Raw genomic sequence first — 25,763 nt, forward strand, 5'->3', positions numbered from 1 at the left:
TCATTCATGTGGAAATGACTTATGAAATGATACTGGGCGGTCTGCTGGTGGCGCTGTCCAGGGAGAGTATAAATACTCGGGCAAGGGCCCAGCTTGCTCAGGGCATTCTTTAACAGGAACTAGTGAAGGACACAACCAGATCTCCATGTTGAAAAACAGTTGATTAAAGCCTTGTTTACTATTCAGACCAAGTGCCAAGTAGTTTTCTTACGTCACTGACATTGTAAATTTAAAAGTTGCCTCAGCGCCAAGATTGAGGAACTCACACTTTCATTGCGATCTGCACATTCCAAGCTGCTTTAAAGTGTTCGCCCCTCTGAAGCTGTTCCTTTTTGTAATTCTTAATATTCCACTTTATTGCGTCCCCCTGGCAGCCATTTTGGGCAAACATGTCTGTTCGAATCCAAGTTATTCCCAGTGGTGGTGGCATCTAGGTGACATTGACTGCAATTCCACAGCAGGACTGCACCATCGGGCACTCGTGGGAGCTGATGTGTTGACACTGATGCTCAGCAGAGATGCCACTGCTTACTGTCAAACGCTTTGTCAGAGATGAGAAACTAACTGCCACAGCAGCTACAACGTGCATCGAGCAGACTGTTCATTTACATTGCTTCAAATGATTTCTTGGTTTGAAAGCCATCGAGAACCACATCCAACAAGAGCCCAACAGTGCCTCTGCCCATCCGTACAATGTGTTCTGCTCTAGGGCAGGTTCCAAGTCAAGTCCTTGAAATCCTTGAGCCACTTACGAAAGAAGAGTAGCTGAGGTGGTTTCCCATTGCCTTCCTCGCCGTTTTTAATCGTCGGAGCAGCTTCTCCTAGGTGTTATGTTCATAAATAAATAGACGTTTTCATTATGAACAGCTAGCTTGAGTTAGTCATTTATTCAGCCATGTGGACTAGTGTACAGGCATCCATCTTGACTACTGCCTTGTGGGTAGCCCACTACTAAACATACAGCTCCACCTAGTGTACCATTCTAGAATGACATGTTACTGATCATTACATCCCCCTTCCTTAGAGGTTAAACACAATCAATATCAATCAGTATCAATCAATCATAATGACATAAACATCTTCACAACAGTCAACACATTTTCAAAGCTTTACTTTATGAACTCTAAGCTTTTCGTTCTTTTATTATAGTTTTCTTGGTACTCAAAGATTAAGTCTATCAGGCTTTTTTACTTCATGTGTGGATCTTCTCAGCACAGGTAAGTCTGATGTGTTTTCATGAGAGCCTGTGTGTGTGTTTGTGTTAGATTGTTCTGGTGGTGAGTGACAAGATTCAGTTGCGGCATTGTCATCGATTTGCTCTTGGATAGTTTCTTGTGTTTTCAGGAGGGAACGGCGGTTCCTCCTGAAAATCTGTCCTTCCTCAGTTCTAACAGTGTATGACCTTGGTCCTACTTCCTCAAGAACTGTAGCTTTCCTGTTCCATGCATCTGGATCCTCAATCCTGACAACATCGTCCCTTGTCAATGGTTTCAGAGTTTTCGATGACTTGTCATAGTGTGATTTCTGTTTCAGCTTTAACAGTTGAAGTCCCTGTCTCAGTTCCTTACTCTGCTTTTCTTTTGCACAGCAGGGTAGCATGGTGCGCAACTTGCGACCCATTAGGAGCTCAGCAGGTGAAGAACCACAGTCTAAAGGGGAGGCTCGGTAGCTCAGCAGGGTGAGATAAGGATCAGAATTGCTTTCTGTTGCTTTCTTCAGTAGCTGTTTGAGAACTTGAACACCTTTCTCTGCCTTACCATTCGACTGAGCATACAGAGGACTGGATGTGATGTGTTGAAAGTCATAATGTGCTGCAAACTGTTGCCACTCCTTACAGTTGAAGCACGGACCATTGTCGCTAACGGCAATCCTGGGAATTCCATGTCTGGCGAAGATGGATTTAACATGCATTATGACACTGCTTGCTGATGTGCTTGAGAGCAGCACCATCTCAGGATAGTTAGAATAGTAGTCAATCACTATTAGATAGTCTTTACCATTCAAATGAAAGAGGTCCATACCAACCTTTTGCCATGGTGTTGTTGGTAAGTCAGCTACTATCATTGGTTCCTTTCCTTGTTTGTTTTGGTGTTTCTGGCATGTCTCACATTTGCCCATCATGTTCTCAATGTCCTTATTTATGCCAGGCCAATAAACAGTGTCTCTTGCTCTCCTTTAGCATTTTTCAATTCCGAGGTGTCCCTCATGAATCCTTTTGAGCATGTCTCTATGTAGAGCCGGTGGAATGACTATTCTGTTCTGTTTTAGTACTAGTCCACTTGCGACACTCAATTCTGACCTGATGTGATAGTACTTTGGACAGGAACCTTTTGGCCAACCATGATGAATGTTCTCTATTACTGTTTGTAACACTGTATCTTTTACTGTTTCTTCTGCTATTTGCTTTGATTTTGTGTCTGACACGGGCAGCGCAGCAGTGACCATACTCACATGAACATCCACGTCTTCCTCAGTAGAGCTCATATGACTCATTGTGGGTGCTCGGGATAGTGCATCTGCTAACACTATGTGTTTGCCTGGTGTGTAGATCAGTTCAAAGTCATATCTTTGCAGCTTCATCATGAGTCGTTGAATCCTTGGAGACATCTCATTCAGGTTTTTTTTTCTGATGGCAACCAGTGGGCTGTGGTCTGTCTCAACTGTGAAGGTGGGAAGTCCATATATGTAGCCATGGAACTTTTCTAGTCCAACTACCAAGCCTAGACATTCCTTTTCAATCTGGGCATATCGACACTCAGAGTCAGTCATAGACCTGGAGGCATAGGCAACAGGCTTCCAATCTTCACCCTCTGCTTGTAGCAAGACCGCGCCTAGGCCATCTTTTGATGCATCCGTTGACACTTTGATTCTCTTTGTTGGGTCAAAGAAGGTGAGTACAGGTGTGGTTGTCAGCACTGTTTTGAGGTTCATCCACTCTTGTTCATGTCTTTCTGTCCATGCAAACTCATTTGTTTTATGTAGCAGGTCTCGCAGACAGGCTGTCTTGGCTGACAAGTTAGGAATTAACTTTCCAATGAAGTTTATCATCCCCATGATGCGTAGCACTCCTTTTTTGTCAGTGGGTCGGGGCATGTTGAGTATGGCGTTTACTTTTTCCATATCTGGCTCTATTCCTTTACCAGATAGATTATCTCCTAGGAAAGTGACTTCCTGGACGCCAAACTGACACTTGGCTTTGTTGAGCTTCAGTCCATTCCGGCGTATGCTCTGTAGCACTTTAGTCAGTCTCTCATTGTGTTCTTTCAATGTGGAGCCCCAGATGATGATGTCATCAACATAGACCCGAACTCCTTCCAGACCTTCAATTATGTGTTCCATCGCTCTATGAAAGATTTCAGATGCAGATATTATCCCGAAAGGCATTCTGAGGAAACAATACCTGCCAAATGGTGTGTTGAAGGTACAGTATTTGGTGCTCTCTTCATCCAGTTTTAGTTGCCAAAATCCTTGTGAGGCATTGAGCTTTGTGAAGTATCTGGCACCTGACATTTTACTGGTGATTTCTTCTCGCTTGGGAATCTGGTAGTGTTCACGTTTTATGTTTGCATTTAAGTCCTTTGGATCCATGCATACTCTTAGATCATTGTTCTTTTTCTTTACACATACCATGGAGTTAACCCAGTCTGTTGGCTCTTTGACTTTCCTGATGACTCCTAGTGTGGTCATTCTGTCCAGTTCTTTCTTGAGCCGGTCACGCAGGGGTGCTGGAACTCTCCGTGGAGCATGTACCACTGGCTGAGCATCCTCCTTTAGCTGGATCTTGTAAGTGAATGGTAGAACTCCAAATCCTTTGAACACATCCTGGAAATTACTCACTACAGAATCCACCGAGTCATCTGGTCTGCTTATGGCACAGTTTACACGGTAGACTCTCTTGACCAGTTCTAAGTCCTCACAAGCTTTGTCACCTAGTAGTGAATCAAGTCCTTCAGCCACAACAGAAAACATGAGATGATGCACTTTGTCTTTGACTGTCACTTTAAGTCTGCATACACCTAAGCTATCTATTTTCTGTCCATTATAGTTCTTCAGTAGTACTGACTTTTTCTGTATTTTGGGCTTTTCTTTCATATTTTTAATGTCACTCATACTGATTAAGTTTGCTTTTGCCCCAGTGTCTAGTTTCAATGTAACTAATGCTCCATTTACCTGCAGTGACATTATCCATTTGTCCTCTTTTACTGCATTAACTTTATGTTCAGCATTGTCCATTCCTGAGGGCTGCACATTTTCTGTATCCTTTTCGATATTGTCATATGACACCATTCCTACAAAAAATGTCTCACTTAAATCAGTGTCCTCTATCACATTGACTTGTTGCCCTTTCTTTGTTTTTACTTTTGATAGGCATTGTTTGGCAAAGTGGTTCTTTCCATTACATTTTGTGCACATTTTTCCAAACGCTGGGCATTGTCTTGACTGGTGCTGGTAACCACAGCATTTACAATTAAAAATTCCATCCTCCGATTGCTTTGCATATCTGTTCTGCCCACGTTTCTTCCCCTTGTAGGACGCAGCACCGACAGCAGCACAGTCACTCATTACAGTCGCATCATTATTAATTTCACTGAAAGTCTTTGCGTGCTGCCGAGCTAGCTCACTGGCATGGCATATTTTCACAGCATCCTCCAATGTTAGTTCGGTTTCTCTCAACAAACGTTCCCTGACCTTTTTATCATGAATACCAAACACAATCTGGTCACAAATCATGGATGATTTCAGTTCAGAGAAATTACATGTCTGTGCTTTCAGTTTCAGATCGGTCACAAAGCTATCAAAAGTCTCATTTTGCTGCTGTGTCCGTGAACGGAACACGTACCTCTCATAGGTCTCGTTCTTTTTGGGAGAACAATGTGTATCAAACTTCTTTAGCACATCGTCCATTTTTTCTCTGTCCTCCTCTTGATCAAGTAGAAATGTATTAAATACCTCTATCGCCTGCGGGCCTGCAACCGTGAGCAGTAACGCTATTTTCCTTGCGTCTGGCTTTGTACCGAACCCGATGGCAGCAATGTAGAGTTCGAATTGTTGTTTGAAAGTTCACCAATTGCAGTCGACATTCCCCGTGAGTTTCAAACCCTCTGGTGGCTTCAAATTCTCCATGTCGCGTTTCACAATATTCAGCAGATATTACCAATCCTGGTACCATGTTATTATGTTCATAAATAAATAATGTTTTCATTATGAACAGCTAGCTTGAGCTAGTCATTTATTTAGCCATGTGGACTAGTGTACAGGCATCCATCTTGACTACTGCCTTGTGGGTAGCCCACTACTAAACATACAGCTCCACCTAGTGTACCATTCTAGAATGACACGTTACTGATCATTACACTAGGTGTGCTGCAACCAAGGCTAAAGAGTCCCACCTACCCTTTACGTTGGTGGATCCATCTACAGATTGTTCGTTTTTTTTGCTAGAATTAAGAAGGCTCCTCAGAAAAAAAGACTGTGCGGCTCATTTGAAACTCCCTACCTGAGTTACGCAGCTTGAGGCAACATTGTGCTTCCACGACAATTTTAAATTTGAGGTGTTGGGGGAGCGGAAGCCAATGCACAGCAACAAGGGCAGGCGTGATGGGCGAGTGGGACTTGGCATAGGGTCAGATACAGGCTGCAGAGTTTTGGATGAGCTGAAGTTGACGGAGAGTGGTGGAAGGGAGGCCAGCTGAGCGGGCGATGGAATAGCCCAGTATTGAGATGGCAGTGGCAGGGATGAGGGTTTCAGCCGGTGATGGGCAAAGGCAATTGATGTGGTGGAGGCCGTTTCATGATGGTGAGAATTTGCCATCTGCTGCTTCTTAATAAAGCTTAAATTCAGATTTAATGGACTTTCCAAATGCCGCCTATATATAAAATAAAACAAGATATTCGTCTTCCCTCACCATCCAAGATATTTTTAGTTAACCTTTAAAGTACAGTAGGGCAGTACAGCAATTGCGATCAATAAGCAGAATTTAATTAGCACTGATTGACAGTTTTGGCACAGTCCTGCTTTATAATTTATTGCCAGTATTAAGAGATAGCTCATTCATTGCTTGACAAAGAAGCTCCATGCATAACTGTTCCTCCAAAATTCCAGGCTTTCAAATGCTAAACATTTGTTTCCAATTACAGAATGGAATTTGAACAACAATACGTTTTGTGCTTGTTCCTTTTCTTTATTATTTTCTTCATAAACAAAATGGTATTTTTCATTTTCACTTGCCTTTCAGTCTTCGCGGAAACATTGTCTGTTTTGTCAGGTGTGTTAAGTCTGGTACGATGTGATGAGAAAACGCCTTAAGCATTCATCATTCAAGCAGCAAAAATTAAAGAGCTTCCATAACTGTAAAACGCGCTAATCTCAATAACAACACACAAAGGCATCCATAATCCTTCTATTCTGCTTCGGAGCTAAAGCCAGAAGACACACCGAGGAGAAAGAATCTTTCAGCATCCCAACCTGATGAATCTTACCACAGAAACAACAACTTGCGTTTAAATAGCGCTTTAAACGTAATAAAACGACCCCAAGGGGCTTCACATGAGCGATTATCAAACAAAACATAAGGACATCTTAGGGCAGGTGAGCAAAAGCTTGGTCAAAGAGGCAGCTTTTAAGGAACATCTTAAATGAGGAGAGAGAAGGAGAAAGCCAGAGAGGTTTAGGGAGGGAATTCCAAGCTTGGGGCCCCGGCAGCTGAAGGCGCGGCCACCACTGGTGGAGTGATGGAAATCGGGGATGCGCAAGAGGCCAGAATTGGAGGAGCGCGGCGGTCTTGGTGGGTTGTAGGGCCGGAGGAGGTTACAGAGATTGGGGAGGTGGGAGGCCATGGAGGGATTTGAAACCAAGGGAAATTCAACATTGAATTCTTTCCATGTACAAAGTGTCTCGAGAATGGGGTACACACAAAGCATTCAAACTGAAGTGGGAGGAAGAGGTCCAATGGGTGTACACACTGACCCATTGAGACCCTACCTTAACCAAGTTAAACATCAATGTGAGTCATGGACACCTTGATAAAAACACAGCTGGGGTAATAATGGCCCAGTAATTCGGGTCCCAACGCGTGAGTACGCACGGGGTACCCACGCGTGGACCCGATGGAAGTGCCGGTTTCTTGCATGCACAGCGCATGTGCGGGAAAACGGCACTTCCGGTCCCCTGAAAGCAGGGGTTAAGAGGTGAAACGCGTGCGACGTATGAGGCAGCGCGTGCGCGTTGAACTTCCTTTTTTTTTGACAGGTTTGCCCGTGCGTAAAGGTCTCCACTTTTTACACGTTAAAAAAGCAGACGTAAGGACTTCATTTTAAAAGGTAAGTGGTCAATTAATTAAAATTAGAACAATTTTTCCACAGGTTTATTATTTTTAGCTCCGATTTTTTATAAAATTATCTATTTCAAAAATTTAAATTATTGTTTAAAATGGTTATTTAGTGTTATTTATAGTTGATTTAAATAGTGTGATGTTTAAAAAAAATGTATTTTAAGGTTATGTACTGTTTTGGGCGCCCGGAGTTTTCATGAGTTTGACAGGTCTTATGTCAAACTCATGAATGGACTTTCCCCTCCTTCGATTGGTTGCCCAGTGCTCACGTGATCCCAGCCGACGCATCGCACTAAGTACGCCGCTGGGTCACGCAAGCACAGCGCGCCGGGAGCTGGAGCGGGCCACAGAGAGGAAATCCACGCAGGCCCAGGCCTCAACTGCCAGCGCGCTATGTAAGTGTAGGTCGGGGGCACGAATTTCTGGGCCAATGAAGTCAATGAAAATAAAAAGCGGGAGAGATGTAAAACGAGCTGTAAGATTCGCCATCACCTGTTTCACACTATCGCACAAAGTCACAATGACCCCCCCAGCCACATTCTAGTTAAATCCCATTTTTAAGGAATTATTTTCCTGTCATTTTGCTTCAGATGAAGCTTAAGGAGTACAGGCAAACCGTTGTATTAAAACATCTGAAAATTCATGATATCTGGACAAGAACACAGCACAAGAGAAGAAAGCCTGAGAAGAAAGCGAGATTTTGCTCAGTGGGGGGACAACGGCAAGCGTGCCAATGCAACCATTGTTCTAGCATCGGTTGCCAAGGCCGCAGTTTGAGAGTAAAGATGCACCTTTTGTTTCTGTGCAGTCTCCTGCAAAAGGATTGGAAGTTGCAGACCAGGGGTGGTCAGACCAGTTTTGCGACGTTTCCCAACAAATGTGCTGGGTTTGTGATCTGTCGCCTGGTATTTGTGGGAGTGGGGGATGGGGAAAGGAACGCAGGGCTTGATTTTAACTCCTCCTCTCCCCCCCTCCCCCACACCCCACCCTCTGTCACTTGGTGGAAAACAGGAAGGAGGGGCAGTTAAAATGGAACGGGGGAAGCTACCCACTCCTTTCCCACCCCAATCTGGCCAACTACATGATGTCATCGCCACTCTTACTGCAATTATACAGGGCCCTGGTGAGACCACACCTGGAGTATTGTGGACAGTTTTGGTCTCCTTACCTAAGGAAGGATATACTTGCCATAGAGGGAGTGCAACGCAGGTTCACCAGACTGATTCCTGGGATGGGGTGATTGTCCTATGAGGAGAGATTGAGTAGACTAGGCCTATATTCTCTAGAGTTTAGAAGAAAGAGAGGTGATCCCATTGAAACATACAAAATTCTTACAGGCCTTGACAGAGTAGATGCCGAGAGGCTGTTTCCCCCTGGCTGGGGAGTCTAGAACCAGGGGTCACAGTTTCAGAATAAGGGATTGGCCATTCAGGACTGAGATGAGGCGGAATTTCTTCACTCAGAGGATGGCGAATCTTTGGAATTCTCTACCCCCGAGGGCTGTGGCGGCTCAGTCGTTGAGTATATTCAAGACAGGGAGCGATAGATTTTTGGATATTAAGGGAATCAAGGGATATGGAGATAGTGCAGGAAAGCGGAGTTGAGGTAAAAGATCAGCCATGATCTTATTGAATGGTGGCCTACTCCTGCTCCTATTTCTTATGTTTTTATGTTCTTATGAAGCCTGAGCTGGTGAGGAGCAGTGGTGGCTTTCCCACCAGGCCAAATCTGCCGGGAACAGCAGCCGGCGACATACTAGGTCAGAGGCCCAGCGAGGTAGGTTTAAAAAAAAACAAAGCCTTCCTCCGGGACCCACAAGGAAACCTTGAGCCTTCTCTGCTCTGGGCTTCCCCCCTCCCGCTCTCCCTCCCCAACTGGGATTACGCTCCCGGAGCACTTACCCTGTTCCGGGTGATCGTACCGCTGGGACCCGCTGCCGTTTGATTTTAATAGCCGGGCAACCTCATCACACGGACTTCCTGGCCGTCTTGGTCAGCGTGTCGGCCAGCCGCATGTTAAATGAGGCCTGGCCATGAAAACTGGCCAAGCCTCCCAGCTGCCGCTCCAGGACGGACAATATTTCCTGAATTTCCTCTATTTTAAGCCCAGTTAAAATAAGCAAGCTGACTCCTCCAGTAAAAAGGACAACTGAACATGTTGGGTTCTCAGGCACGGCCTGCTCAGCAGCCCTATCGTAGTGAATGAGCGTCGCTTTAGAAATCTTCGCCAAAACAGTAACCGTTAAAGCCACTATGAGGGATTTGGAACGCAAGCCGCTATTTTATCACTGCCAACTCCTTAAGGCAAAAAACAATAGGTAAAATAATTAGAAGCAGCCCCTGGGATACATGTAAGTGACTATTTGTCCTGGCTATGCCCTATGGAAATGATCAGGTACTACAGTGTTGTGAAGTACAGCGTGCTGGTGGTATGCTATATGATTGGCTCACTGCTGGTACATCCTGAGGCATTCCAGGCAGCAGGACTTGCTGTTGGAAAATCTGACTGCATGCACTTGTTTTAAATCCTTTGACCCAGTGACTTCCAAAGCACTGCAAAAACGGGAAGCTGCCACTGTGTTCAGCGAGAAGGGGGCCACCAGCAGAATTGCAGCCGTTACAACTTCTCCGACACAACGCTCTGAGAGACGGTGTCGCCATCAGCTGATGTACAGGCCTGAGCAAAGGTCCTCTCGCGATTGCTCCACTGCACCATCTGCAGCTTGTGCGCGATTAGTGGAGACACGCGTCGGTTGATATTGTGGGTGAATGAGGTACACACGAGACACGCCAGTCTAAAGCTTCGACACTTTGTTCAATAAACATTTAGGTTTTAAAACATTGCAACACTTCTACCCAAAACTAACTATTTTACTGACGACCTTTAAGTAAATGGTATAATGGAGATAATATAATAAGATAATATGAGACAATATAATGAGATAATGTAATATAATATAATGATCACCACCACCTCCAAGTTCCCCCCCAAGTAACACACCATCCTGACTTGGCAATATATCGCCATTCCTTCATCGTCGCTGGGTCAAAATCCTGGAACTGCCTCCCTAACAGCACTGCGGGAGTACCTTCACCACACGGACTGCAGCGGTTCAAGAAGGTGGCTCACCACCACCTTCTCAAGGGGCAATTAGGGATGGGCAATAAATGCCGGCCTTGCCAGCGATGCCCACATCCCGAGAATGAATAATTTAAAAAAAAGACAGGGGAAGCGATGGAATTTCCCGGGGGTCCCTCCCCACTCCGCTGTCATAAATTCGGCAGAACTGTGGCAGAAACATTGTCTGTACGCGTGAACGTGGTAACAGTTACATGGCAGAGCCGGATTAGCTCAACCCCCACCGCCGCACCCCCTCCCCCGTCCCCGGGCTTTGAAGATTATTCAAATATGTACCGTTGTAGGAGTCTACGTACTCCTAGCAAAAAATACTGAACTCGGAGAGGTTCAACAGAAAAGGTTTAATTGTTGAGGCTGCATACTGAACACAAACTGGAGTCAGAGACTACACAAGGTACAACTCTCTTTTATCAGTGCACAGCTTCGACTGCCCCTCCCCCGCTCTGGGCTTAACTATGTTGCAGATCGAGTTTCTTAAAGGTGTCATCCTTCTTAAAGGCATGATGCCTCATTTATAGTCTACAGACCGGAAAGCGGATTGTGTCCGTTCTGTGATCGGTATGCCACACCGTCACCATTCAGTTTGTCAAAAACTCCAGCGTGCTAACAGCTAGCGGACATTTGTTGACTGCTCAGTTTTGACCATACCTTGCTCTGTTAAACGAGTTTGCATTCTTCAAAAAAAAACTTCCCCAACCATCCCTAATTTTAATGGTTTCCACCAATGTTCCCTCTACATGTTGTTTTTTGGGTGCCCGGCCCCTTTAAGCGGCTGCGCGGCCCATTCAAATTTCCACGCACCCACGTTTTTTTTCCCATTTAGAAGCCGGTGAGCGGCCTGCGCAGGACCTCCAGACCTCTGCGCAACCCTGCAGCTTAACGGGAATGTTGGCTTCCACTGATAAATTCATGGATTTTTTTGGGGGGGGTTAGGAGCGAATCTGATTTCTGCCCGACTTTGAGGGAAAAATGATTTGAAATTTCCCAATATTTTCTTGCACCCCCCCTCCTGCCCCCCCAAAAAATCAGGCCCGGAGAGGGGGGACGCACTTTGCACCTGTGCTGTCGGAACGCGGACCGCACACAGTACATTGCTGTGACATTAGGAGCAGGAGTGGGCCATTCAGGCCCTCAAGCCTGTTCTGCCATTCTATCAGATCATGGCTGATCTGCCCCTCAACTCCATTTTCCTGCCATTGCTCCTCATCCTTTGATATCCTTACAGAACAAAAATCTCTCCATCTCAGTCTAGAAAGCTCCAATTGTCCCGCAGAATCTCACGTGCATTTCCGCACCTGACTTTTAGCAGGGTGAAGAAAAACTTGTGCAATTTGGATTTTAGATCAACTCATCTTTGGATGCTGCTGTCGGGACCATATTGGCCCAGAAATTCGGGTCGGGGGCTTCCCGCGGGCGTAAGCCCCCGACCTGCACTTAACTACCGCGCCGGCTGTTGAGCTGTGGGCCCACGTGGGATTCCGATCCTGGGCCTGCTCCAACTGCCGGCGCGCAGTGCTTGCGTATCCCAGGGGTGCAGTTAGTTCGATGCGGCCCCTGGGATCACGTGGGCCATGGAGAGCCATTCGGAGCAGGGAATGCTCCATTCATAAGTTTGACAGGAAGTGCTGTCAAAACTTAGAAAAACTACGGGCCCCAAAACATCACTAAATCTTCAAATACATTTTTTTTTAAATCACATTTTTTAAATAAACTATAAATTACATGAAATAACTCTTTTAAACAATAATTTAAATTTTTGAAAAAAATAATTTTATTTTCTAACGGGGCTAAAAATAAACTTACCTTTCTTTAAAGTATTTAAAAATAATAAACCTGTGGAAAAAAGTTTTAATTTTAATTAATTCACCACTTACCTTGTAAAAAGCAGGCCTTATGATTGCTTTTTATATGTGTAACTCCTGGAGACTTACCCTCCCGGGAAAACCTGCATAAAAAATGTAAGTTCGATGCGCACACGCTGCCTATCCTGCTCAAGCGTTCGAACTCTGAACCCCTTCTTTCAGGGGAACGGAAGTGCCGGTTTCCCGCGCATGCGCAGTGCATGCAGGAAACTGGCACTTCCATTGGGCTTACGGGTGAGTAGCCCGTGCGTACTCACCCGTGGAGACCCAAATTTCTGGGCCCTTGTTTTTACTACATCATCGGGGTCCGATCTGCCTCAGCGGGGCAGAAGATGCAGTGGTAGCTTCCCTACCTAATCCAAACCAGCTGGCAACAGTAGCCTGGGGCTAGAAGAGGTCTAGTAAAGTCAAATTGTGTTTGGTTCCTGGTGGAAGTGCAGAATCCCGCCTCCGTTGCCCACCACCCCCACACCTCTCTCCTCCATGATCCTCGAAATCCTGGTAAGAGTCGCACAATAACAGAATTTGATTTACTCAAATCACATTAAGCCAGTGGCCTCGCAGTGAAATATTGGGGTGGATTTTCAACTTACCACCTTGGGGGTTGAGGCTGGCATTGCGAGTCGTCACCCGTTACAGAAAACACCAATAATTCCAAATGGAACCAGGCGGTTTTCATCGCGGGCGATATGTTGAAAATCTGCCCCATTCTGTCATATTTTTTTTGCAATGCTACTTACTCAAGTCTAAATACTTTTGATTTTATCCAACGTATGTTGCAGTCAAAGTATGAAGATTTAAAATAAAAACTACACCATCTCAAACCAGACGTGTGGTACAACATTGAGCGTGTCCCAGCCCGGAAAAACCAACACATCTGCAAAATGAATCCCAAGTGCTCAGGAGCCATTTTAACTTAACCCGCCCAGCGGGGAACCTGACGCGATCGGATTATCCACTCGATTCAGACCCTGCCTGGCGGAGTGTAAAACGCGAGGCCAATCAGATCCAATCTGGTCAGTTCCCTGCCGGGCGAGTTAGCTTATAAGTCCTCCCCCTTTCTTCCACGACTTCTTTGGTGCAGTTTAATCCAAAAAAAAATAAGACAGCAATGAGAGTTTTCAGAATGATATATTTCTACTGCATCGCACTAAAGCTTTAATAAATGAACCAAATGCTTTATTTTGTTGTACAAAGCCATTCAATAATTGAAGGATTAAGATTTTTCCACTGGATCATTGAGACAGACAAACAGACCATTTCTTATTGGGTATTGCAATGGTAAGCTAGAGCAACAATGGGGCATAAGTTCTAATGGTTACAAGACACATTCAAGCTCAACCAAACATGTGATAATTGATTCTTACCTTCCTGCACAACCTGAAAAGGGTTGTTGCTGTCCACGAATGTCACAGAAAAAGTAATTTTCTCCGTTTGTAAGATTTCCTCATTCGTGTTGAGGTCAGTCACGGCCAGTCGAAACACTTCATCATCCTTCTTGGCAGATTCATCAAAAATTGCCCCTGTTGAAGTAAAAAGATGCTTTAGTAAAATATCGCAGCCAAGCACCTGCAACATCAGATACCAACTTACCTCCCTCCTGGAGAATAGGGGATGGGGGAACGGGGAAAAGGGAAGTGGGATGTGTCTGGAGGAGATCACTGACAGGTCGTGGTGTGATATAAGGGCCTCGATTTTAACTGACCCGTGGAGTCGGGATTGGAGGCGTGCAGGGGGTTAAAGTCCCGAATTCGGGGGTCCCGACACCATCCCACCCCCAACCCGCCTCCATGTAAGTTTCAAAGGAGGCGGTTACCTGCCCCACACTGGGACCCGCCCACCTGAGGCGGGAAGGGATTAGTGACAAATAACTGTCTGTTAACAGGTAGTTAACAGGCAGTTTTTAGCCTAATCCCTATTTTAAAGCTTGAAGTGTGGGATTCCCGACGGCTCCAAACCACGCCAAGTTAGAGGAGTCGGGCCGTCGGGTTGAAGGACTTGGAGGGGTTGAGATGTCGGTGTTCAGGTGAGTGATGGGTGCATGAGTGCAAAGGTAAGTGTGTTTGGTGTGTCTAAAGTGTGTAAAGAAGTTTAAATTACCTGTACTTACCTTTTCAGCCTTCCTTCCTCTAGGTTTCGGGAGTCCATCATCTCATCGGCACAGAAAGCAGAACAGCTGCGAACTGTCAAAGGTGACAGCCTGCAGCTTTCTGTGCCGGTGAGATTTCTAACTGAGTCTGTGGAGAAGGACTCAGGTTAGAAGCCTGTCAGTGTTTGACAGCTTCAAACAGCTGTGAAACACTGATATTTCTTCTGTCAAAACATCTTGACAGATGAAATTTCAGTCTGTGACGTCACCTGTTGCCGGGTGGCCCTTAATTGGCCTGCTGAGCCCACTGGGCGGGCTCAACAAGGTCAATCAAATTAAAATCGCGTGAATTGGCCACATCTCGATGGAGGTGGGACTACAACCCCAAAAGTTGTAGTCCCGCCTCCTTCCCGACTTCTGAGTGAAAATCGCCCCCAAGTTGTCAGCCGTGGCTCAGTGGGCAGCACTCTTGCCTTTGAGTCACAGGCCTGTGGGTCCATTGTCCCACTCCAGAGGCTTGAGCACATCATCTCGGCTGACCCTCCCAGTGCAGTGCCGAGGGAGCGCTGCTCTGTCGGGGGAGCCGTCTTTCGGACGAGATGTTAAGACCCCGTCTGCCCTCTCGGGTGTGTGATGAAATATTCCATTCACCACTGCCTGTGACTGAGATCGGTTTCAGTGTCATTTCCCTTCCCCCAGACCTCATTGTATTGTGTACTGGAATGTGCTGTATTGTATACTAGAATGTGCTGGAATGTGCTGTGTGTAGGGCTCCGCCCATACCTGGCCCCGTTTGTAAGCTAGCTTCAGTCTGGCCTCAGTCTCCAGAAGGAAGACATCTCTCTCTCTTACGTGTTACTTTCTAAGTTAATAAAAGCCTTGTTTTTGTTCTGCTAACTTCGAGTCTTGGAATTATTGAGGCACATCAGGGTGGACGTAGACGATCCCGCGGCACTACTCGAAGAAGAGCTGGGGAGATCTGCCCAATACTTATCCCTCAACCAACAACTAAAACAGATGATCAGGTCATTTATTTCATCGCTGTTTGTCGGACCTGGCTGTGCGCAAATTTCCTGCAGTACAACAGTGACGACACTGCAAAGGTTCTTCGCTGGCTGTAAAGCACTTTATGATATCCTGAGGTTGTGAAAGGAAAGTGCTTGCTTTCTTTTTGTTCTTACATTCTACCATAGTCTTGCAATATTTATAACCTCCTGAATCTGAACCATTTCAACAGTAACTATCAAGGTTATGTTGGAGAGCACACTTTGCTGCTCATTACCATCCATAGAACCACCAACTACAATGAGAAACATTCTATAGTAGGTCCAAGGGGCTAACAAACAGTAAGGTCACCGCGAAAATTGTCATCGTTAATGACTTGAAGGAGTAATTCTCAGGAGAAATGATCACAGGTACATTTTGAAATTGAGCCCCGGGAAGAGTTAATGAAGGTCAATTGCACTAATGGTTATGCAAAACTATAATCGCAGTGAATTACCTGCAGTTTCAATTAATGTGAGCCTGTAATGGTACCGTAAAAATGATGTATACCTTACGACGGAATATACGTCACATTCCCGTTCTTTTTTTGTTCATTTCAGGTTGCTATGTTTAATCACACGTTTTAAGAATCTTGCTGGAGTATGAGGTGCTTGCTTTAGCAGGCTTCCAAAAAACCCAAATTATATATTTTCTTTACATTATAAGCTGTTAACACATATCTATCATCTTGCTAACACATAAGGGGCGATTGTAACCCTGCCCAGCCGCAGTTAAAATCGGCCGAGTGACTTACCCGCACAAATCCGGATTTTCGGAATTTTACAACACTCTTCTGAACAGGCGGCAAGGACACCTGGCTAATGCCAGACCGGGTACTTCTTTAAATATACAGATCAGGGTCCGATAACGCAATTTTAACTGGTTTCCCGAGAGGCGAAGTCTCTGTGGCTTTCCCACCAGCTGAAGACAGCAGGAAAAGGATTGGGAACCAGAAGAGGCCACTTGAGGTAACTTTCCATGTTGGGACCCTGGAGGTACACGAGTGCTGCTCTGGGCCCCACAAAGGAAAGTTTAGACCACATCTGCCTTGGGCATCCCCTCCCCCCTCCCGCGACACCCTCCTAAACCTCACCCCGCCTCCCATCCCGTGACTGACCTCGTTGCCAGTGACCGTTCCTTCGGTGCCGGGGGCTGCCCTCATCCAACCCACTGGCCAACTCCCTGCTTCCCGTATGTTTCGGGCGGGCAGCTGAACAGCAGCATACAGATGTGTACCGGGAGTTAAAACCGTCCGGGTCTCACACTGCCCGAGGTCGGGGTGGGGGGAGTGGGGGGATTTGTCGCTCACCTCCCCCTCCTTCAACACGCCGCCCAATTCTCGCTCCCGGTTAAAATCAGGGCTGTAGAACCGAAGCCACTGCGGGTAGATTTTCATCTTGTGGTACATAAGAACATAAGAACATAAGAAATAGGAGCAGGAGTAGGCCAATCGGCCCCTCGAGCCTGCTCCACCATTCAATAAGATCATGGCTGATCTGATCCTAACCTCAAATCTTCTATCACTGTGCATCCACCCGAACCCATGTGATCTCCCGGGAGAGGCGAAAAACCAGATAAAGACCCAATGGCCAATTTGGGAGAAAAAAATCTGGGAAATTCCTCTCCGACCCATCTAGGCGATCGAAATTCTTCCAGGAGATCACTCTGTCCCTATATTTTCTACAGTACTTACCTTCTGTAAAGGCAATCTCCACCCCAGCCAGGAACAGGAATAAAACCATCTCCTGAAATCTAACACAGAATTAGAACACAGTAGGAGCAGAACAAGGCTACACGGCCCCTGGGCCCACTCCACTACCCACAGGGCCATGACCATTCCGAACCTAGACTCATGTCCAATTTCCTGCCCGCTCCCCGTAACCCTTAATTCCCTTTACTTCTAGGAAACTATCTATTTCTGTTTTAAATTTATTTAATGATGTAGCTTCCACAGCTTTCTGGGGCAGATGTTAAACATCTCCTGGGCGGGGCAGAGCGAGCAAAACCTGGCGGGGAAGATCCCACATCTCTTGCAGAACCTGTCATCATTTCCTTGGATTAATTTCAGTGGTCAGGAAAATCTGATGGGTTCTGTTACTGACAGTAAAAGTGTAAATCCACCTCTGGGGTCTTTCTGTATTCATCACTTTAATGAATAGTTGAGCCTTTCAATTAATTTTGACTTTAGATTGCATTCCCAAGACAGAGAGTGATCATTCCTACTACTACTAAGGTAACCAGCAAAAGGTTTAATACTCAGCACAGAAATTAGTCGTTAACAAAATAATGACACGTTCCATCTCATCTGTGCCATGTATATTGAACAGAGCTTTCGGCAATGAGAAGCCTTCTGCCCATGTAAAATATGGATGGAATCTTTATAATCATGTTCAAAGATTTAAAAAGAAACAACTTAGAAACCAGAAGAATCCTTACAATGCTTAACCAGCCAAGATATTTTTAAATCCAGTGTTTTTGGATAGGAAGGGAGTAACCAGAGGACTGAGAGGCTTGACAGCAATGCAATTCATGAGAGGTCAAATTGTCCAAAGACATTGCCATTCAGGAGGCTCACGAATGGACCCGGCTTGGCTAACTTGTGTTTACTAATGAGTTCTGAGAGGTTTTACTTCCAGAGTGCTCTGGGCAAACAGTGGGAGTCACACACAACCCCATTTTCAGTCACATTGATGGATGTGACTCTGCCATTCAGTTCGAAGGGTACTTGAAACTTCTTTATTCTGGCATTCCTGATGCCCTTTCAAAGCTCCCTGGTTTACACTGGGACAAGGCTCCCTCGAAATATTTTCCACATCTTCTCAAAGTCTGGTATAGCTTGAAAGCAATCTTATGAAATGCACTGCTTTGTCAATCATTGCCTGCGCATGTGAGTGTGTGTGGTGTGTGTATGTTGTGTGTACGTTTACGATGGATTACAATCATGAGTTGATTAATAAACCATTAACATGTTGAATACAATTCCCCTGGTAGCTTTGTCAGTGAATCAACATCACTAAAGCAGATTATCGGTCATTATCACATTGCTGTTTGTGGGACCTTGCTGTGCGCAAACTGGCTGCCAGCATTTCCTATACTACAACAGTGACCACACTTCGAAAAGTACTTCATTGGCTGTATAGCGCTTTGGGACGTCCGGCGGTCATGAAAGGCGCTACATAAATGTAAGTCTTTTCTTTCTTTACTGCACCTTCCAGTGTAGTACTGAACAACACAGCCCTGGAACATCCCATAATAAACATCACATTGTATTTGTTACTATAATTAAGATAATAAAAGGTACATCAATTGCCTCTGCAACTTATACAAAGGCAGTTATGTCAAAGAACAAAAAGAAAGGACTTGCATTTATATATCGCCTTTCACAACCTCAGAACATCTCAAAGTGCTTTGTAGCCAATGAAATACATTTGAAGTGTAGTCACTTTGTAACGTAAGAAATGTGGCAGCCAATTTGCATACAGCGAGCTCCCACAAACAGCATTGAGGTAATGACCAGATATTCTTGTAGTGATGTCCGTTGAGGAATAAATATTGGCCAGGACACTTCTTCAAATAATGGCATGGGATCTTTTATGTCCGCCTGAGAAGGCAGATCAGGCCTCAGTTTAACTTCTCCTCTGAAAGACAGCACCTCCGACAATGCAGCACTCTCTCAGAACTGCATTGAAGTGTCAGCCAAGATTATGTGCTTAAGTCTCCAGAGTGGGACTTTGTTGCGGATGAATGAAGTCCAAGTTAACTCTTTCCAAATGCTTTTTTGTTGACTGTCTACTTTAGCAGTCAGTTTAAGATCTAACAACCCAAATCTAACAGAGAGTGGAACTGTCCTACTTCACTGGACACTCGATTAATACGGAGTGAGCTTGCTTAAACTTGAGGTCATCCAAAACTCTGCTGCCCATGTCCTATCTTGCACCAAGTTCCATTCATCCATCACCTCTGTGCTCGCTGACCGACATTGGCTCCTGGTTAAGCAATGCCTCGATTTTAAAATTCTTATCCTTGTTTTCAAATCCCTCCATGGCCTCACCCCTCCTTATCTCTGTAATCTCCTCCAGCCCTAAAACCCTCTGAGATTTCTGCGCTCTTCTAAATTTGGCCTCTTGAGCATCCCCGATTTTAATCACTCCACCATTGGCGGCCGTGCCTTCAGCTGCCTAGGCCTTAAGCTCAAGATGTAGAATCAGTTTGGGTGGAGATAAGAAATAGTAAGGGAAAGAAGTCACTGTTGGGAGTGGTCTATAGACCCCCTAACAGTAGCTACACTGTAGGGCAGAGTATAAATCAAGAAATAATGGGGGCTTGTAAGAAAGGTACTGCAATAATCGTGGGCGATTTTAATCTTCATATAGATTGGGCAAATCAAATTGGCAAGGGTAGCCTTGAGGACGAGTTCATGGTGTGTATTCAGAATGGTTTCTTAGAACAATACGTTGTGGAACCAACCAGGGAGCAGGCTATTTTAGATCTGGTAATGCGTAATGAGACAGGATTCATTAATGATCTCATTGTAAAGGATCCTCTAGGGAAGAGTGATCATAGCATGATTGAATTTCAAATTCAGCTTGAGGGTGAGAAACTTGGGTCTGAAACTAGTGTCCTAAACTTAAATAAAGGCAATTACAAAGGTATGAAGAGAGAGTCTTCTCTCAGAAGGTTGTGAATCTTTGGAATTCTCTACCCCAGAGAGCTGTGGAGGCAGAGTCATTGATTATATTCAAGGTGGAGATAGACGGATATTTGAGCTACAGGGGAGGCAAGGGTTATGGGGAGCGGGCAGGAAACTGGAGTTGAGGCCAAGAGCAGATCAGCCATGATCTTATTGAATGGCGGAGCAGGCTTGAGGGGCCAAATGGCCGACTCCTGCTCCTAGTTCTTATGTTCTTTGGAATTCCCTCCCTAAACCTCTCTGCTTCTCTTTCCTCCTTTTTTTAAAGATGCTCCTTAAAACCTACCTCTTTGACCAACCTTCTGGTCATCTGCTCTAATATTCAATTCAAATCGCTTTATTGGCATGATGACAAGTTACATCTTATGTTGCCAAAGCATCGAAAAACATTCATGTTTGTTCACAAAAATACAGATCTTTCCATACAGTGTATAAACAGATATATCCCTGAGTGTATAAATATACTTTCATATAATTTATATATACTCTTTTCTTATATTTAGTGGTTGTCCCTCTGTTTATGGCAAGCTGTAACATAGTGTGCCGCTAGTGTTACACAATTTCTCTCTTCCCCAGTAGGTATGGGAGTTTTTGGTCGTCATTCAAATTTCTGAATTCTGGGCATATTTTTGTGAATTTTGGGTAGAAATTCTCCCTTATGCCCTGATATTTTCTACAAGCTGTGAGGAAGTGCATCTCTGTCTCCACCACTCCCTGACTGCAGTGAGAGCATATCCTGTCCTCTCTTGGTAGCCGGGTCTGCCTGTGTCTACCTTTTTCGATCGCCAGGTTATGTTCACTAAGTCTGTACATTGTGAAGGTTTTTCTCAGTTTGCTATCCTTTAGCATGGTCAGGTAATCAGCCATGTTGTATTGTCTGTTTAGGGCCAATATCTCCTTATGTAGCTCAGTGTCAAATTTTGTTTGATAATCGCTCCTGTGAAGCGCCTTGGGACGTTTTATTACAGTAAAGGCGCCATATAAATACAAGTTGTTGTTGTTGTTGAGGTCTTGCCCTTGTATGAGATGCTAAACGGAAGTCCTATTTAGTTGTTCCAGTGGCTCAGGTTGATGCTAAAAGATCCCACGGTACTATTTGAAGAAGAGTAGATGACCCCAGTCAACATTCATCTCCTATACAACACCACCAAAAAAAGATAGATTAACTAGTCATCGCAGTGCTGTTGTTGGGTGTTCGTAAAAGAAAAGAAAGAACTTGCATTTATATAGCACCTTTCACGGCATCAGGAAGTTGCTATTTTTGCTTTATAAACTATTCTATGAAACACACAATAAGTGCTTACTTTTCCACCAGTAAATACTCTATATGACTGCTTACATTAGGCATTAAGTATATAAACATGGACATGCCACTCAAGATAGGTTTGTAAGGGTCAAACCCTGGGACCTTCCTGATTTGTACAGCTCAGTAACCTGGCCCCGGGGGCTCTGTTCACTCACTCTTGACATGAGCTCTTTCATTCACGTAATGATGTGAATCTCAACCAAACACCAAAACCGATGACGGCGGATGTGATCCGTGTATGGATTTCCACCCCATTCGCTTCAATCGAACTAAATTCCCGGCAGCAGCGAATTACTCCTTTTGCCAGCTCCCGTATACATTAAATGAAATGTTTGCCCAATGACTATTAAATGGAACTTTTAAGAAGTTTCTGTGTGCTTTAATAATCTAGCTCCTCTGCTTTAGGAAGCATTACATCGTGTCAGCCGTGGCTCAGTGGGTAGCACTCTCACTTTGCAAGTCTGAAGGTTGTGGGTTCAAGTCCCACATCCAGGAGACTTAAGCACAATAATCTAGGCTGACACTATTGGAGGTGCCGTCCTTCAAATGAGACATTAAACCGAGGCCCCATCTGCTCTCTCAGTTGGATATAAAAATCCCATGGCACTATATTGAAGAAGAGCAGGGGAGTTCTCACTCAGGGGAGTCCTGGCCAATATTAATCTGTCAATCAACATCACAAAAACAGATTATCTGGTCATTATCACATTGCTGCTTGTGGGAGCTTGCTGTGTGCAGTTTGGTTGCTGTGTTTCCTACTTTACAACACTTCAAAAAGTACATCATTGGCTGCAAAGTGCTTTGGGACATCCGGTGGTCATGAAAGGTGCTATATAAATGCAAGTCTTTCTTTTATGGAATATTACACAATTAAAAGTTAGGTGTTCAGTATCTTGCTGATGAATCTATGTGCATGGATGTATGTGGGTGTGTGTGGGTTGCGAATGTGTGTGTGTCTGTGTGGTGTGTGTGTGGGATGGGGGGAGGGGGAGGAGATGTCTGGTGTGTGTGCATGTGTCTGTTTTTGTTCATTTGCATTGGTTCTCTAATCTGTCCAAGTCAGGATGATGTGTGACTTGGGAAGGGAACGTAGCGTGGACAATGTCTCATTACACTGATGCTCTTCACCATCTCAGTGGTAGATGTCATGGAGCTGGGACCCTGCTGTCAATGTAAGCTTGGTGAGTTGCTGCAGTACATCCTATTGATGATAGATGGCGTAGTCACGGTGCAGGGCACTGATGGGGGACATTGGGCAGGATTTTCATTGGGCCGTGGAGTCGGGATTGGAGGTGTGGGGGATTTAATATCCTGAAATCAGGGGTCCTGACCCCATCCCGCCCCCAACCTGCCTCCATGCCAGTTTCAAAGGAGCCGGGTACCCGCCCCACACTGGGACCCGCCTCCCCGAGGCGGGAAGGGATTAGTACCAATTAACTGCCTGTTAACAGGCAGTTAACAGGCAGTTTTTAGCCTAATCCCTATTTTTAAGGTTGAAGTGTGGGATTCCCGACGGCTCCAAACCACGGCAAGTTAGAGGAGGTGGACCGTCGGGTTGAAGGGCTTGGAGGGGTCGAGATGTTGGTGGTCAGGTGAGTGATGGGTGCATGAGTGCAAAGGTAAGTGTGTTTGGTGTGTGTAAAGTGTTTAAAGAAGTTTAAATGACCTTTTCTTACCTTTTTAGCCTTCCTTCCTTTAGGTCTCGGGAGTCCCTCATCTCACCAGCACAGAAAGCAGAATGGCTGTGAACTGTCAAAAATGACAGCCTTCAGCTTTCTGTGCAGGAGAGATTTCTAATTGAGTCTGTGGAGAAGTACTCAGATTAGAAGTAAGACTATCAGTGTTTGACAGCTTCAAACAGCTGTGAAACACTGATATTTCATCTGTCAAAACCTCTTGACAGATGAAATTTCAGTCTGTAACGTCACCTGTTGCCGGGTGGCCCTTAATTGGCCTGCTGAGCCCACTGGGCGGGCTCAACATGGTCAATCAAGTTACAATCACGTGGATTGGCCACATCTCGATGGAGGCAGGACTACAACCCCGAAAGTTGTAGTCCCGCCTCCTACCCGACTCCTGAATGAAAATCCAGCCCATTGAGTCCAGTTAGAGAAGCGCCGATTAAGCATGCTGCCTTGTCCTAGATGGCGTGAAGCTTCTTGAGTGTTCTTGCAGGCGCGTGTTAAGCATTCCATCACACTCCTGACTTGTGTCTTCTCAATGGTGGAGAAACTTTTAACCGGCAGGCGGTGGAACCATTTGAGCAGTACCCAGGGTCTGCTCTGCTGCAGTGTCCATACGGCTGGTCCAGTTAAGCTTCTGGTCAATAGATGCTTGATGGTTTTGTAAAGGAAACGATACAAGGCAGCATGACAACAATGGTTGTAAAATCTATCTCCCGTCATATTATCTGTCTTATAACTCTCCCAGATTAGCACACACTAGATATGCTTTTTTTAAGGGGAAGCTAGCTAAGTACAGGGCAGAGAAAGGAATAGAAGGATATGATGACAGGGTGAGATGAAGTAAGGTGGGAGGAGGCTCGTGTGGAGCATAAGCACCGGCATAAACCTGTTGGGCCGAATGGCCTGTCACTGTGCTGTAAAATTCCATGTAATTTTATGTAATATTCAAAATTGACACTAATTGCATCCATTGTACCAGACAGAATGGATAGCTACAAGCAATTTTTTTATCAACAAATTGTACAAAGAGAAACACATTGTTAATTTAGTGGGGTTTTTTTCAATTAGAAGTGAGGGATACTATTTTATAGTCAAATATGCAAATTGCTTTAAAGCATTAATTAATGAGGCTCTTTGTAATTACTTAAAAGAATACAGTCGGAGATTTGCCCAGTCACACAGAAGCAAAAGGAAAGAACGCTCTCCCCGTAGATGTTTGTGAAAGTCGCCAGTGAAAGAAAGGCGACGAGAATGGCTGTAAAAGAATCTGCTGAAAATGTTTCATGGTCAGGTCACAGCAGGCGACCTAAGCTAGCCTGCTTTAGAAGCTGGGAGCACTCGTTTCAAATTGGAAATCACAGCTTAAAAAAGACGCAGGCATTTGCATGAAGCCCATCGAACCTTACAGAAATCTGGCACCACCATCTCCCTTCATTGTAGCCCTGGGCCCTCGCTGCCAACTGAGGTACTTAACACGGGGTGATTGCGGCCTGTGGGGGCCAGGGTGAGTGGCAAACAAGCACCACCTGGGACCCTGGAGAGGTTTTAACTCCCGGGTCCTCCCTGCCATGTTGAAAGGCCAACTTCCTCCCAGCGGGAATCACTCAGACGGGAGCGGGTTTCCGAGCGGCAGAGGGCTGCCGCAGTGAGCCCCGAGGTAAGTGGTTGGCAGGTGGGGGGCATTCGGAGGGGATCACGGTGAGAGGGAGGGGAGAGAAGACCGGGTCAGGGCAAAGGTTAAGGGGAGATTGACCAGAATGGTACCAGGGATGAGGGACTTCAGTTATGTGGAGAGACTGGAGAAGCTGGGGTTGTTCTCCTTAGAGCAGTGAAGGTTAAGGTGTGATTGACCAGAATGGTACCAGGGATGAGGGACTTCAGTAATGTGGAGAGACTGGAGAAGCTGGGGTTGTTCTCCTTAGAGCAGAGAAGGTTAAGGTGTGATTGACCAGAATGGTACCAGGGATGAGGGACTTCAGTGATGTGGAGAGACTGGGGAAGCTGGGATTGTTCTCCTCAGAGCAGAGAAGGTTAAGGTGTGATTGACCAGAATGGTACCAGGGGATGAGGGACTTCGGTGATGTGGAGAGACTGGAGAAGCTGGGGTTGTTCTCCTTAGAACAAAGAAGGTTAAGGGGAGATTGACCAGAATGGTTCCAGGGATGAGGGACTTCAGTTATGTGGAGAGACTGGAGAAGCTGGGGGGTGCCGGAGGAAAACTGCAAAAAAAAATGTAATTATTGACCATCCTGGACCTCTTCTGGCCCCGATGCGGTCAGCCGCCAGGCGGGTCCAGCACTGTGCCCAACTCATGCAATCCCAAGTTAAAATCGCACTGGAGTCCTAACTGCATCATAATGTCATAGGTGTCAGCCATGGCTCAGTGGGTGGCACTCTTGCCTTGAGTCAGAAGGTTGTGGGTTCAAGTCCCACTCCAGAGACTTGAGCACAAAACCCAGACTGAGGGAGTGCTGCACTGTTGGAGGTGCCGTCTTTTATAGAAAAGAGGAGCAGGAGTAGGCCATTCGGCCCCTCGAGCCAGCTCTGCCATTTAATGAGATCATGGCTGATCATCCAAATTCAGTACCCTGTCCCTGCTTTCTCCCCATATCCCTTGA

General features: G+C 45.5%; 1 protein-coding gene across 1 annotated transcript in view; it reads right to left on the minus strand.

The window, feature by feature from the left end:
* LOC147122548 (glutamate receptor ionotropic, delta-2-like) overlaps positions 1-25,763 on the minus strand; it is a 1,303,876-nt gene that overhangs the window by 1,061,294 nt on the left and 216,819 nt on the right. The window contains 1 exon segment of the mRNA XM_086006579.1: positions 13,699-13,854. Coding sequence (XP_085862705.1) covers positions 13,699-13,854 — 156 coding nt within the window.

Source organism: Somniosus microcephalus, chromosome 2 (genome assembly GCF_052327205.1).
Source record: "Somniosus microcephalus isolate GS21.2 chromosome 2, FLI_Smic_1.0, whole genome shotgun sequence".
Lineage (NCBI taxonomy): Eukaryota > Metazoa > Chordata > Chondrichthyes > Squaliformes > Somniosidae > Somniosus > Somniosus microcephalus.